Source organism: Bombina bombina, chromosome 1 (genome assembly GCF_027579735.1).
Source record: "Bombina bombina isolate aBomBom1 chromosome 1, aBomBom1.pri, whole genome shotgun sequence".
Classification (NCBI taxonomy): Eukaryota; Metazoa; Chordata; class Amphibia; order Anura; family Bombinatoridae; genus Bombina; species Bombina bombina.
Genome location: NC_069499.1, coordinates 397,837,933 through 397,853,436, shown reverse-complemented (window position 1 = coordinate 397,853,436; position 15,504 = coordinate 397,837,933). Strand labels below are relative to the sequence as shown.

Here is a 15,504-nt window from a genome sequence, read left to right as displayed (position 1 = left end):
TCCCAACAGTAATTACTCAAGCCGTGGACTCACCATATCTTAGGAAAGAAAACAAAAATGTATGCTTACCTAATAAATGTATTTATTTCCAGATATATTGAGTCCACGGCCCCACCCTTTATTTTAAGACAGTTGATCTTTTGACTATAACCTCAAGCACCTCTACACCTTGTGTTACTCCTTTTTCTCTATTTCCCTTTGGTCGAATGACTGGGGGTTGTGGGTAAGGGAGTGATACTTAGCAGTTTAACTGGGGTGCTCTTTGCCTCATCCTGGGCCAGGAGTGATATTCCCAACAGTAATTACTCAAGCTGTGGACTCACCATATCCGGAAAGAAAGGAATTTATCAGGTAAAGCATAAATTTAGTTTTTATTTTACAAATCAACAATCCCTGGTGATATAGTGGGGGTACAGGACCCTTCCAGGCATCCCTTGCTTGCAGTTGTAGGAAATATATGTGCCAAATGTAAACTAAAAATGTTGGACGTGGAGGTAATTTGTGGGACAGCAGACTTTCCAGTGCCTTTGGCAGAACATAGACTAAATACACCACTGTTGTGTTTACTTAATGGATCTAATCCATCTTCCTGTAGACTACAAAACATTTTTTAGTTTGTAGGACAGACACGTCTCCCAACAACAATATCACAATTAAACTAGTCGTTTCTTCATTTCAGGTGGTTGGGGGGTCTCCCAGCAGTGTCCTAGAATATTTTCATTTACAATAGAGAGGCATCACTATTACTAATACAAAGACGAATAATAAAGTACTACAGGATACTTGTTTTAGTGGACCAATATTCTCTATTAAAAAAAAATGATGTGATATGTGACTTCTATTGATATGATTAAAACATGAATCTGTCTATTTTTTTTGTCCTACACAGGCAATTTACAAGTCAGATCTAGAATGGATTCGTGGATGTGGATGGCTGCCCAATGACTCAGTGGAAGTAAAGAAAGTGAAGAATGCTCAAGACTCTTAAATGAACGTTTGTACCGTCAGCCTGCCACCTCTCTGAAATTCACCAGCATCGTCGACCTGCCATCTATTGTGTTGGCTAAAACCAATGCTGACCAGATTAGTTTGGTATGAATCACTTTTAAGATAAACCATGAGATATCATATTAAAGTCAATGTTACTTATTGTAATATTTATTTATTTTTTTAAAGAGCAAATATAAGGAAGCTTGGAGCAAGACAAGCCATGTCATGCCTGACACTCCTGAAATTATGCTATCAAGAGCTAATGCCATCAATATCAGCAATGTAAGTAAACAAATACATTCTAATAATCTGTATGCAAGTAAAAATAGTGCTGCTGTTTCACATTTTGCCTCTAAATTGTTTTTGAATATTTATAGACAGAATTTTTGTGTTGCTTTTAACCTTTTAGAGTATAGAGTACATTATGTGTATGTGATGTTTGAATGAAGACATGTGACTGAGCTACAGAATTTTGTGGCGTTATACAAATAAACAAAAATAATAATACTAATAATAATAACTTTCTTAAAGCAGAAGCAAACTGTTTCTAAGATTATATGCAAGGTGAGCTATATACATCTCTTAAACTTAGCGCCTGTTATTCAAAAGCTCTTCTGAGACGTCTCGCCATATGGAAAGGTCCCTTAAATTTTTAGAAACACAAATTTTAATTTGAAAGATATTTTATCTCACTATGCAGGGTTCTTGATGTGAAATATCTCACTATGTAGGGTTCTTGATGTGAAGGAGAGACTCCTTCATTACAATATAAGGACTAAACAAAATCCCAAGATTTTGCATGATTTCTCTCCATACCAGCAAGCTTTTGAATATTGGCTCTTAGACGACAGGAAAAGCACAGTTGGGCTAAAAAAAGAGTCTAGAACAACATGTTCATTCCAACTGAGCTTGTTTCCCTTGATATATTATTGTAATGAAAATATGTATTTTGGAAGAAATATAATAAGACACTTATAGACTTGTATGAATTTGTAGTTTATATTTTAATCACAATTATATTAATCAATACAAAGTTTTTACATATGCTTTACTTTTAAAATTATATAATATTAATAGTTCTGTACTGGAATGAAACCCACGGACTGAAATAGAATTTCATATATACAGACCCATGGTCTCAAGATCTGAGTCTTGGGCAATAACTATGGTTGACTTAACATCCTAATGTTGAGTCCAGGTTAAGTAGAAGATGAAGCAGAGTATTGATATGGCTACACTTTTCCCATAGAACTTGTGTTGTTAACAGAACCTAGATGCAGTGACAATGATAGCTCTAGTTTGGGAATCTATCCTATGTATGCTTTGGTGTTCACTGTATTATAAAGAAACGTAGAGCCTCAAACTGGACTCAACAAGCAGAAACCTAATCCAGGAAATATATCTAGAGCTGTTAGATCAAGGAATGAGAACTGCCAGAAAATCAATACTGATTCAGTAGTCGTTGTGTTGGTTTAGTTCATAGTTAATATATTTTTTTTAATTACATTGTTTTAAAATGTATCTGCAACCAAACATGATGTTACCCATCATATTAACTCCTTGGAGATTAAATTTGTCCAATCTAGCCAAGCAAGTTTTTTACATGTTTTAAAATTGTAATTCTCCTAAAGAAGAGATTATCATTAGTATTGATGGAATTTGTTAATTTTATAATACCGCTAAGCTGTATGGTGTTTTCAAACATTACTGTTATAATTTAGATTTTTTTTATTGATGTATTTTTTTTTATTTCAGAAACTCTACCAAGAGGGATGGGATAAAATCAAAATGAATTGTGACCTCAGAGCTGATGCTATTCCTATCAAATCAGCCAGAGCCTCTAGAGATATTGCAAGTGATGTAAGTATGACATTCTATGGCAAAATAGTTTGCATGATAGATAGATAGATAGATAGATAGATAGATAGATAATAGATAGATAGAAGATAGATACAGACAGACAGACAGACAGATAGATAGATAGATAGATAGATAGATAGACAGATAGATAGATAGATAGATAGATAGATAGATAGATAACAGATATAATTAGATAGATAGATATTATTTTAACAAACTTTGTTTATAATTCTAATGAATTCCACAGTACTGTACATGGAGTATATAGAAAACAAACAGAGAGATATATGGAAATGATTAATTTCCAAACAAAATTTATGTGGTAGTATTTACTGCAGTGATTAAGTATATTACTTTGTGTAGTTTAGTAAACTAGTTTATTCATTAACCATTTAAGGAATGGATAAATTCCTTTAATTATTGGTACAGCTAAATTGGTACAGAGCAAGATTTGTTTAGTTATATACTTTGGCTGTATAGGTTGTATTAATTGATTTAGGAAAATATTTTTAACAGTATATTAGTAGAGGGATGACTAAACTAAGCAATGAACGCAAGGTCACCAATATAGAATAATACAAACGTGGGAGATAAAATAGTTTAGGAATAATTTACACACGTCCTAGGGAAAAAGATTATATTTTTTTGTGAACAGGGGTTAGTAGAGGCTATAAGAGATTCCATCTATTTCTGAGGGGTCCCAGACAAAAAAAGTATTTTTAATGTGTCTTCTTCTTTTCAGTATAAATACAAAATAGCACATGAGAAGCAGAAAGGTCACTACATTGGAACTCCTTCAGCTAAAGAATAACAAAATAGCCTGGTGCTTACGTGCCTCTAAACTTCCCAGTAACTTGGATTATAAATGGCCTTTGAAAAGTCAAAGACTAAGTTGAACCTGCCAGTAGATATGGTGTCCATAGTATCAGCCAAGCAGTGCCAGACTTTGTCAGCGATATTGATTATCGTCATCATCTGCACCAATGGACTTGCCTTCCAGACCAGAATGACGTCATCCAGGCTAGGAAAGCTTATGATCTACAAAGTGATGTAAGTTTATGAAAATTTTAGTATATTCAGTTTATATTTTTCAGTGGCCAGTATTTCTACAACTGTCTTATCTACAATCTTTAAAAAGAACACTTAAATAAATAAAATATGCTAAATCATAAAAATTATCATTGTCTATAGTAAGATAATGTGAAGAAATAGTATAATAAAATGGGTAAGCCAATCAGTCAAAACAATGGAGAAATTGCAATAGAAAAATCTGACCTCATGATGATATTTGTAGACAAAGTAATAAAATAATATCACAGTATTGTTAAGTTTATATTTCTGATAATTTAATCTTATCACTTGGTTATTTAAACAAATGATTTCAGTAATTATTAATAATAAAGTTATAAAAAAAAAATCTTCTTCGTTGCTAGTTACATTGGAAAAGAAGCGTGTTGCAGATTTTTTTTTCTGCCTCACACAAACTCACTTAATCATACACATTACATAAGATAATATTAATTATTGCCTGCCTGTGTACACAATCACATAGAATTTTAGATTACTTTTTTTTTTTTTACTAAAGTAAGGTATTTTATTTTCTTAATATTTTCAGGCACTTTACAAATCTGACTTGGAATGGCTTCGTGGCGTTGGATGGATTCCAACTGATTCATATGATGTAAATAAGGTTAAATATGCCCAAGACATCTTGAGTGAGGTACATTTTATACTTTTTTTTATTATACCAACTGTGATTTGATTCAGATGACTTATGCCACTTGTTTAAAAAGATGTTGATATGTTGATAAGAAATACTTTCTTATTTGCTTTTACAGAGGAAATATAGAACTAAACCCAACACACTAAGTTTCACTCCAGTCACTGACCGGGTGGATTACGTTTCAGCCAAGCAAGGCGCCGATATCTTGAGTGATGTAAGTACAGTTATCTGTTGTTTTGTGTGCAATGTAGTGCTCAGAGGATATCAATTTGTGCAGTACTTTATCTTTTTTTATCTTATTGTTGAATATCCTGTATGAAGCCAAACACCATTATCCATAAATGTATTTTTTTCCTTTGCACTGTAAGGTAAAATGTGTGCTATCCAAGTGGAAACGGTCTAGTTTTAATAATTTTGAAACTAGTATGTTAATCAAGCACCCATAAACATCTTATATATTAAATAAAAATAAAGTTTAATGTATATAAAAAACTGAATATCTAACGCATACTGCTTGTTTTCCAGATTAAATACCATGAAGCATGGAACAACATAAAGACACATTACACAACTGTAAATGATACTCCTCTGCTAATAACAGCTCGTGAGGCAGCTAAAAATGTTAATAATGTAAGTATTATTGTATTTGTTTGCTGTGATGGATTGTAGTACCTATATACATTGATCCACTTAAAGATATATGGGTTTATTGAGAGCAATGGGCATTGGTAACCCTAACCATATGTGACTGGAACATACCTATATGAACATCATCCTACGTTAACACAACCCTAGTGAACCCCATAATCTAATAATCACTAGTATACACTACCCTGCATCCTGTACTTCACTAACTATAAATAGATATTTGATCCTTTTTTGAATAGTAACTAGTTTTGAACTTTTACATTTTGAGGACCTATGTTTTCTCTGACTGATTACGTTGTATTTATACTGTTTCAGAAACTTTACACTGAAGGCTGGGATAAGATAAAAGCCACTGGTTATCTGCTGCCCCAGGATGCTGTACAAATTTCACATGCCAAGAAGAGTGGTATTGTCCAAAGTGAGGTATGATGTTTTATGTTTAAAATCTTATATTGTAGAATAACTTTTACATGGGCAACAAAATCAATTTAATTGGAGTAGTTCCACATAGACATGCAGCTTGTGACATTGTTTCCTCTGCAAAACATCAAATCACAAAACATAAGACAACAATTGAGCTTTCCTTTTTTAACGGTAGGAAATATAAATGTTGTTAAATGTATAAGATATTCGGTGTTTTGTTGTATTTGAATAACTATCTGCATCAGGAAAGTAAAAAACATCAAATGTGTTAAAGAAATTAACAGTTCATGAGGAATGTATTAGCAAATTACAAAACAAGGGTTCAAAGGTTAACATTGAATGGTAACTGATCTATATTTAATTCATGGATACTAGAAAAACAGAAACCTTCCAGAAAAGTTATAAAAACATATTAGTAGAGAATACAGGGTTTTTAAAGTATAATAAGCAACCTAAACCAAAAGCCAAACATTAGCAGTCATATTATATTTGCAAACATATCTGATCATAAACATCTTATTATAATAATGAATGAAATGACAATCATATCTTGTGTTAAATATCCTTTTGTACCAATGGTTTACCAATTTAATCTATGGTGTTATACTGAGTTAAAGTTTATTTGATAACAACAATCAAAAAAAACTGTATTTTTATAATAAATAGATTTTAATAATGTGATTACCACGAAACAGTTATTGACCTTTTCATTTTTATCTTCCCTTTAGCTGAAGTACAAAGCCGAATACATCAAACACAAAGGACACTATCTTGGACTCCCATCATTAAATGATGACCCTAAACTCCGTTGGTTCAAGCATGCCAACCTCATCATAAACGATAGGAGTACCAAAAAGGGTATCAAACAAATAAGTCAAAGATTAACATTCCCCCTGATATGGTATCAATTGAAGCTGCAAAACAAGGCCAAAGTCTGGCTAGTGAAATTGATTATCGCCACTATTTGCACCAATGGACTTGCCATCCTGATCAGAATGACTGCATACAAGCTAGAAAAGCTTATGACTTACAGAGTGATGTAAGTAGCAATGCTTTTAGTATATATGGTTCATGTTTTCTTTTAAATATATTTCTTTTCAGCATTTTTTTCCAGTAATCATATTTTTTAATTATTCAATAAAATAAATGTGTCTTTTGTCCATTAAGAAAACTTAACATTTCCATTTACTGCCTTAGAGCATCTACAAATCTGATCTGGAATGGATTCGCGGCTGTGGATGGATTCCTCTTGACTCTGTAGAACACCAGAAAGTAAAGAAAGCTCAGGAACTAATGAATGAAGTAAGTGCATATAAGTATAATGTTTTCTATCTTGTATGAGGAATGGTCCGTGAATTTAACATTAACTTTTTAACTTGAATTCTCTTTGCAGAGAGCCTACAAGAAAGATGCATGGGACAATTTTGCCAAATTTTCTCATGTTGTGGATACACCAGAAATTGAACTTGCCAAGCTCAATAACATCAACCAAAGTGATGTGAGTTATTTTCAATTATTGTTTTTGTTTTAAATGTTATAAATGTTTCTACAAATGTTCCCTGGTTTCATTAAAAAAAAGTATAGCTCATATTACATTTTAAACAATGTTCACAGCTAAAATAATAATCTTTTGTAATTGCAAATTAAATAGTTTGAACATTTAAGAATGTTATAAAATTACACAAAGTTATGTGAATTTGCTAATAGCATGTGGTTAATTAATATTGCTAGAAAAGCTTGTCATCAAAAATTAATTGATTAGGCACCATCTTTCTCGTTGGGTTCATATATTTAGCTATTAGTGTAGTCTGTGGAACCCCGTCCGCCCACACACACACAAACACACAAACACACACACACACACACACACACAAACACACACACACACACACACCAAAAAAAAAAAAAAACTTGGAAAAAAACAGTTTTTACAGTTTGTTGTGCATTTACCCCACTTGGCTATAAAGAAAATACCTGAGGTTTTGGCTACATTGCATTTCAATTGGCATAAAAAGGCATTTAAAAGGATATTAAACAGTGCTCCTTTGGTAAAGACAAATATGTTAAATTAAAGTAAACATAAAAAGGAACAGATTGTGTAAAAAAAACTGCAAATAAATAATTTACTTGATTTCTTGAAAAATTAGCAGTTAGAAATTCTCAGTGTAGTCTTTACTCCAGTGTGATAAGAGTTTTTACTCTGTCAGTTCTGGGCATGAGCAAACCTGACTCCTGTTATCTAGTCTATTCACAAGCCAAGAAATTGCTTTTTAAATAATGCTGTTTAAAGTGAAAGTCAACCCTAGCGTTTGTGAACCACTAGGATTGACTATTGAAACAAATAAAGGGGACTTTAATTCATGAAGTAAAACATACTTCATGCAGAAAGCTGCTTTATTTGTTTCAAGTAATCGCCGCTCTGAGCTGCTAAGGCAGCCTACGGCAGATCGCTGCTTTACTAAGAGGTGATGTTTTCACCTCTTAGCCAATAGCCGTGCAGTAAATCCGGCTTGGCGCCCTTGGGAGCCGGATTTCACGCATGCTATTTGCTAAGAGGTGGAAACATCACCTCTTAGTAAAGCAGCGATCTGCCGTAGGCTGCCTTAGCAGCTCAGAGCGGCGATAGCTTGAAACAAATAAAGGAGCTTTCTGCCTAAAGTATGTTATATGTTTCAACAGTCAATCCTAGTGTTTCACAAATGCTAGGGTTTACTTTCACTTTAAATTAATAACGAAACGAACATGAAATGCATGTTAAACATTTCTTAAATTTCCCTGACTTTGGGGATAGATTAGAAGTGGAACGTTATTTAATGCTCCCACTCAAGCGTTAACTCTTCTAGAAGTAAGCTTTTTGCACGTCGGGTTAAGCTCATATTACAAGTATAAGTAAACTGTTTTCGCTTGCACACTAACCCGATGTGTGTAAAAAGCAGAAGTTAGAATATTGCACACGTGATACCCTATTTCCCCAAAGAATGGAGTAAAACAAGTGGGGGGAAAACCCCTACTTGAGCGCAAACCCGATTCCATAGTCTCAAGTGCGCTAGCCCGATGTGAAAATATGAATGTTTCACACTCCAATGTTCTTCACATAGAAGAATATGTTCTATTTTTTCATAAATACATTTTTCCATATATATCTCATGGTATTTTGGTATAATATATATATATATATATATATATAATATATATATATATATATATATACACACATGATTGTATATAGGTATATATACACATACAGATATATAGGAATATCTATTTATAAATACATAAAACTTATTCTGCTATGTGCTGAACATTGGTGTGTGAAATATTTACGGTAAATACACAGTATATCAGTTTATTAAATATGAATAACTGCATAGGGCTCCAAAGCACTTATATTTATGTCTATATGTGTATATAGGTCTGTAAGTACATATATACACATATAAATACATAAATTCATATGAACATATACACACACACACACATTATTTTTAATTATTTTTATCAGATAGTGTTATCATGAGTGTAACAGTACTCTGTAATGTATTTTTGATGTGTTTTATGACAGTTTTTTGTTTCTCAAAACAGTTAACCAGAGCTCTGAGTAGCGCTACCGACGCATGTTAACTTCAATTGCGCTTAAGCGATCATGTTTACTTTCAACTTGTAATACGAGTAAAAAACCTGATGTGCAAACACTCTCGATAAAGCCCTTTTCGCTTGTTCATAACTGTTAGCGCGCCACTCGTAATCTAGCCCTTTATCAGCTAGTTCTAAGAGGGATATACTGTATATTTAACATAATTTAAACATTGAATTCAATTTTTAGATCTGTCATGTTACAGAATATATATTACACATACTGAATTTTATTTATAGATTTTAATAAAAAACACAAATGCTTGTTGTTCAGAAACAATCTATATGATGCTTTAATAAGCTGTGTGGTGTTTTTTTTAATAAATAAAGTTACTTTTTTCAAAAAGATATTCTATATTAAGTATATCACCTATATTGTAACTGAAAATGACAAGCTGATTTTGATAAATGGGGGTAGATGATTCGACCTCACTAAATGGCGAATGCTTGTGCAATGCCTCCCCCTGTTCATCGGTGGCCAATCGGCCACTAGCAGGGTCGTCAATCATCCCAATTGTATCGGATCCGGATGATTTCAATACGCCACCTTAAACGTGATGGAGACGTTAAGGAGCAGCGGTCTTATGACCGCTGCTTCTTCACTTATATTTCAGGTGGACCTAAAACAATGGTGATAGGATGCAACATCCACTGCTTAATAAATGAAACCCATAGTGTTTATCTCCCATTCATAAGTAGGGAAAATCACATTGAAGTAAACCCTGTTCTTTTGTTTTGTATCACTGTGTATCATAGCCATATCATTTTATATGTGACTTTATTTCTTTTTTAGCTGAAATACAAAGAAACATTCAATATGGAGAAAGGCCAGTACATTGGTTCTGCAGAAACTCCTCAAATCACTCACTCCAGAGAGATGTCCAAACTTGCTAGTGAGGTGAGATCCAAAAAATGTAACATTTATTTTCATTTAGGGAGCACCATAATTGCTTTGGGACAACTTTTGTTTGCTTGAATTATTTTTACATATCTATGGACTTTATTGATTTAATACAATGATTTAATACAATGAGACGAAAATGAAAGTGCACAAGTGGTGTCATTACACATCTTTGAGCATTAAAGGACCATTAAATACATTATAACTGCTTAATTAACTAATGCACAATACAAAGACAATGCAATATCACTTACTTTGAATTTGAAATGAGCAGTATAATATTTTCCATCCCCCTGTATCATGTGACAGTAGTGATGTCGCGAACCTAAAATTTTGCGTTCGCGAACGGTGGACGCGAACTTCCACAACTGTTCGCGAACGGGCGAACCGGGCGAACCGCCATAGACTTCAATAGGCAGGTGAATTTTAAAACCCACAGGGACTCTTTCTGGCCACAATAGTGATGGAAAAGTTGTTTCAAGGGTACTAACACCTGGACTGTGGCATGCCAGAGGGGGATCCATGGCAAAACTCCCATGGAAAATTACATAGTTGATGCAGAGTCTGGTTTTAATCCATAAAGGGCATAAATCACCTAACATTCCTAAATTGTTTGGAATAACGTGCTTTAAAACATCAGGTATGTACACTACTGTTACACCAGATATGAGTTGCACTGGGGTGACACTGTGCCCTGGCAGGCAGGCACTTAAACGCACAGGTGTGAAGGAAACTGACTGCTATTATTTAACACAGTCAAAAAAGTGTTGTTTTTTTAAAATCTACACTACTGTTACACCAGATATGAGTGGTGGCACTGGGCAAGTGGGCACAGTATACGCTGTGAGCCTGACACACACGCTGGCAGGCAAGCAACTGCAATTAGATTACACAGGAAAAAAAAAAAAAGCAGCCATAAAAAGGGCTTTTTGGGGTGCTGTCCTTACAGCAGAGATCAGATGAGTCCTTCAGGACTGTAGTGGACACTGAATACACTAGCCTAGCTATAGATTTCCCTACTAAATCAGCAGCAGCTACACTGTCCCTCCTCTCACTAACAATGCAGCTTCCGAATGAATCTAAAATGGATGCTGTCCAGGAGGTAGGAGGGTCTGGGAGGGATGGTCTGCTGCTGATTGGCTGGAATGTGCCTGCTGACTGTGAGGTACAGGTTCAAAGTATTACTCAATGATGACGAATAGGGGGCGGATCGAACATATGTTCGCCCGCCGCGGCAAACGCGAACATGCTATGTTAGCCGGGAACTATTCGCCGGCGAACAATTCACGACATCCCTATGTGACAGCTATCAGTCAATCACAAAATGCATATACGCATAAATATTGTGCACTTTTGCACATTCTCAGTAGCCTCAGAAAGTTTGCATATAAAAGATATGCAAGTTTTGATAATGGAAGTAAATTGGCATATTTTTTAAATTGCATGCTTCATCTGAATCATTAAACTTTAATTTTGACTTTATTGGCCCTTTAAGAGAAAATGATTCCTTGATTCTGCATAACATCATTATCTAGGGGCTGTAAAATCCATGGGTGACCTGAATCATCAGTTTAACCCTTGCGCTGTTGCTAGTAGCTCAATTTTTTTTTTAAAATTGCCTGTTACACCACTTGAAATAAGTATATATGGAAAACATGTCAATGTGGAGTTAATTATATCTTGTTAAGCAAACATTTGGTATGATTTTTTAAATAAGAAATGCCTGTTACAAGAACTTAAATCCATATAAGTATATTTGGAAAAATACATTAAAGTGTAGTTAATTTATAGCTAGATGGGAAACATTTGATATGTAGTAGTTTTTTTTATGTTACAAACCATATGCAGACTATTTTAATGTTTTATTTTAAGTTGCAAACTTTATTCTATATTTTCTAGTTATACATATTAGCTCGATTTGCAAATTATCAAAGATCCTAAGTGGTTTTTAACATCTTCCATACACAGTACTTGACTCACTAATTAAATAATGTTTTATATTTCCAGAAATCATACAAAGACTCATGGGATACCATGAAAGCACTGGGATACCAGCTGCCACCAGATTACTTGCCTCTTGTTGGTGCTAAGCATGCTAAACTTGTTACAAGTGACGTAAGTATAGTCTTTTTAATTATTCTTATTAAAAAAGCTTTCAAGGTTTGGAATCAAGTTTATCAGATACTAATAAATATCTCTATTCCACAGCTGAAATACAAGGAAGCCCATGAAAAGGAGAAGGGTCACTATCTAGCTGGAACAATGATTACTGACTTCCCAAGTGTTGTCCACTCTTTAGGTTTCCAGAAGATGAGGAGTATGGTAAAGTTCTTTTGTTTTACTTTGTGGTCTGCACGGCCCTGGGTAGCAACGTTGGAAAGAACTGGGAGAGTCCTAGCAAATAGGGGGTAGCAAATATGGGGCCATATCATGTTCCAACATAAATCAATATGGATTTTCAAGGAAAATGTTATACTTGTTTCCATTAGTCACAAGTGATAACAGGAGTTTGATCTTTCCCATGGTTGGTATTAAATAATGCTAGACATATCTGACAAGATATTTGACAAGATTTTCTTTGTCATATTCGAGAAATCAGCAAAAGATTACAGCATCAATTTAGTTGATATAATAATTACTTATTTATATATTAACATTTATGATAATTTTCTTTACTACACTTTTTAAAACTGCCTTAATTTTACATTGTATCACCTTTAGAAAGCTTTGGGCTTTACTCAACTCCTGCTCAGTTAAAAAACATATATTAAATTATATGACTGTGTTGGCCAGGGTGCTGTTAGAACAAATTGTAATACAACTTTTGTCTTTGTTCTAAAGTTGAGATACAAAAAAGTATATGAAGACAACAAGACAAAGATCAATATTCCAGGCGATATGCTGAACAATGTACTTGCCAAGAAGTGCCAGCATATTCTTAGTGATATTGAGTATCGTCACTATCTCCACGACTGGACATGCTTGCCTGATGAGAGGAATGTTATCCATGCCAGAAAGGCCAATGAACTCTTAAGTGATGTGAGTATACATATTTATGCAGACACTACTTAGGTACATAATTATAATTTTAAACTGGATAATATCTGTCTTAGCATGATGAGAAGAAAAACGAAAAGCAACAAACAAACAAATAGTACGTTTCAAGTATAAGGTGTTCACATAATGGTATTTTGAAGAAAGAAGGAAAAAAGAAAGAAAAAAACTATCAAAAATACACTACACATCTTAGTTAAACATCAATTTCTTGTCATCCAATAATTTGAAAGAGAGTGGGTATGGAAAAGGAAATACACTTCCCTTCCCCTTTTCTTCGAGTGCATTTTGAGATAACCATTCACCTTTAATACTCACTTCCTTTCATTTTGAGGTATACTTTCTTTTCTCCCCCCTCTCTTATCGCTCCCTCTTAACATTCTTATTAGTACAATAAATCAATAAAATTAAAGATAAGAGTATATCATAAAAGGAGCAAAGAGAATAAAAGAGAAATAACACAAAATTAAAAATAGGAATTGTTACATTTTAACTCATTGTGTTGCTTATTGTTTATTATAGTTAACTAAGCTTAATATTTTCCAATTTGCATATTTTTCTTTTCTTTTCTAGGTGTATTATAAGGATGATCTCAACTGGCTGAAGGGCATTGGATGCTTTGTCTGGGATACTCCAGAAATCTTACGTGCCAAGAATTCCTATAGTCTCCAAAGCCAAGTAAGAATTCAAACGTTTGTGGTTTAGTTAAATAATCTGCCGAACACATTTAAAAAAATATTGTTTTGTGTGTAGGAAAATTGGGTGAAAAAGCCTGAATTTATTTTAATATAGTTTACACAAAAAGGAAAAACTGATTTAAAAAAATGTTATGTTTGTTTTTTCTTGCAGCTGAAATACTCAGCACCTGGAAAAGAGAATTTCAAGAACTATACAGTTGTTACGGACACACCTGTGTATTTAACAGCTGTTCAGAGTGCAATCAATGCCAGTGATGTAAGTACTTATCTGTATAATACTGGGGTCACTATAACGTATGTGCGGCAATGATATTATTGTCTCTTATTTTCAGAGGAAATACAAAGAAAGCTACAACAAGGAAAAAGATAAGTACACATCTGTACTGGAAACTGTGGATTACAGCCGCACACAAAACCTAAAGGACCTTTTCAGCAATGTGAGTCATCCTATATTTCTGTTAAAATAGAGATGATAGAACAAGATTATAGTGTTTACATTTAAGGTGACTTGGGATTTATTGGAAATAAATTTTAAAAATATATATTTTAGAGAAACATGTATGGGTATATGTGGAATAACCCTCCAGGCGTAGAAATGCAAACAAATACCAAGAAGGAATTCCATAATTTCATGGAAAGATTTGATGTTTAAGATTAAATAAATCTGAGCTCATTAGAGTAGATAGATTAGGCAAAAACATCTGTCAATCTGTCCAAAACATCACTAATTATTGCTTAATTGTATTATTAAAAAAAAGAACCTTTATAGGCAAACAATCATTAACCCTGGATTTAAAGAAGATTGGGTAAAGCTTAATAAGTAAGGGAAATGTTAATGATTTAAATAAATAAATACATAGTATATATTATTATAGTCAGCAAATCATTGACAATGTTTGGATGTTATTGGGCGCTGTACCCCAGACATTGCAGTCTTTGCTAAAATACATATTTTACAAATAGTGGCCTAGATTTAGAGTTTGGCGGTAGCCGTGAAAACCAGCGTTAGAGGCTCCTAACGCTGGTTTTAGGCTACCGCCGGTATTTGGAGTCAGTCAGGAAAGGGTCTAACGCTCACTTTTCAGCCGCGACTTTTCCATACCGCAGATCCCCTTACGTCAATTGCGTATCCTTTCTTTTCAATGGGATCTTTCTAACTCCGGTATTTAGAGTCGTGGCTGAAAGTGAGCGTTTAAAATCTAGCGACAAAACTCCAGCCGCAAAAAAAGTCAGTAGTTAAGAGCTTTCTGGGCTAACGCCGGTTCATAAAGCTCTTAACTACTGTGCTCTAAAGTACACTAACAGCCATAAACTACCTATGTACCCCTACAACCGAGGTCCCCCCACAACCCCTAATCTGCCGACCGCCACCTACGTTATCCTTATGTACCCCTAATCTGCTGCCCCTAACACCGCCGACCCCTGTATTATATTAATTAACCCCTAACCTGCCCCCCCCACAACGTCGCCGCCAGCTACCTACAATAATTAACCCCGAATCTGCCGACCGCAAAGCGCTGCTACTTACGTTATCCTTATGTACCCCTAATCTGCTGCCCCTAAAAACCGCCGAC

The 15,504-nt window shown here is 34.1% G+C and overlaps 1 protein-coding gene across 1 annotated transcript in view; it reads left to right on the top strand.

Annotated features, from left to right (window-relative positions):
• The window catches only part of NEB (nebulin), a 262,192-nt gene that overhangs the window by 119,286 nt on the left and 127,402 nt on the right, over positions 1 to 15,504 (top strand). The window contains 23 exon segments of the mRNA XM_053698301.1: positions 890 to 977; positions 980 to 1,092; positions 1,177 to 1,272; positions 2,746 to 2,850; positions 3,593 to 3,657; positions 3,659 to 3,711; positions 3,714 to 3,791; positions 3,794 to 3,900; positions 4,466 to 4,570; positions 4,689 to 4,787; positions 5,099 to 5,203; positions 5,537 to 5,644; positions 6,373 to 6,487; positions 6,490 to 6,683; positions 6,842 to 6,946; positions 7,038 to 7,142; positions 10,071 to 10,175; positions 12,186 to 12,293; positions 12,387 to 12,500; positions 13,020 to 13,217; positions 13,806 to 13,910; positions 14,082 to 14,186; positions 14,263 to 14,367. Of these exon segments, the coding sequence (XP_053554276.1) occupies positions 890 to 977; positions 980 to 1,092; positions 1,177 to 1,272; positions 2,746 to 2,850; positions 3,593 to 3,657; positions 3,659 to 3,711; positions 3,714 to 3,791; positions 3,794 to 3,900; positions 4,466 to 4,570; positions 4,689 to 4,787; positions 5,099 to 5,203; positions 5,537 to 5,644; positions 6,373 to 6,487; positions 6,490 to 6,683; positions 6,842 to 6,946; positions 7,038 to 7,142; positions 10,071 to 10,175; positions 12,186 to 12,293; positions 12,387 to 12,500; positions 13,020 to 13,217; positions 13,806 to 13,910; positions 14,082 to 14,186; positions 14,263 to 14,367 (2,481 nt within the window).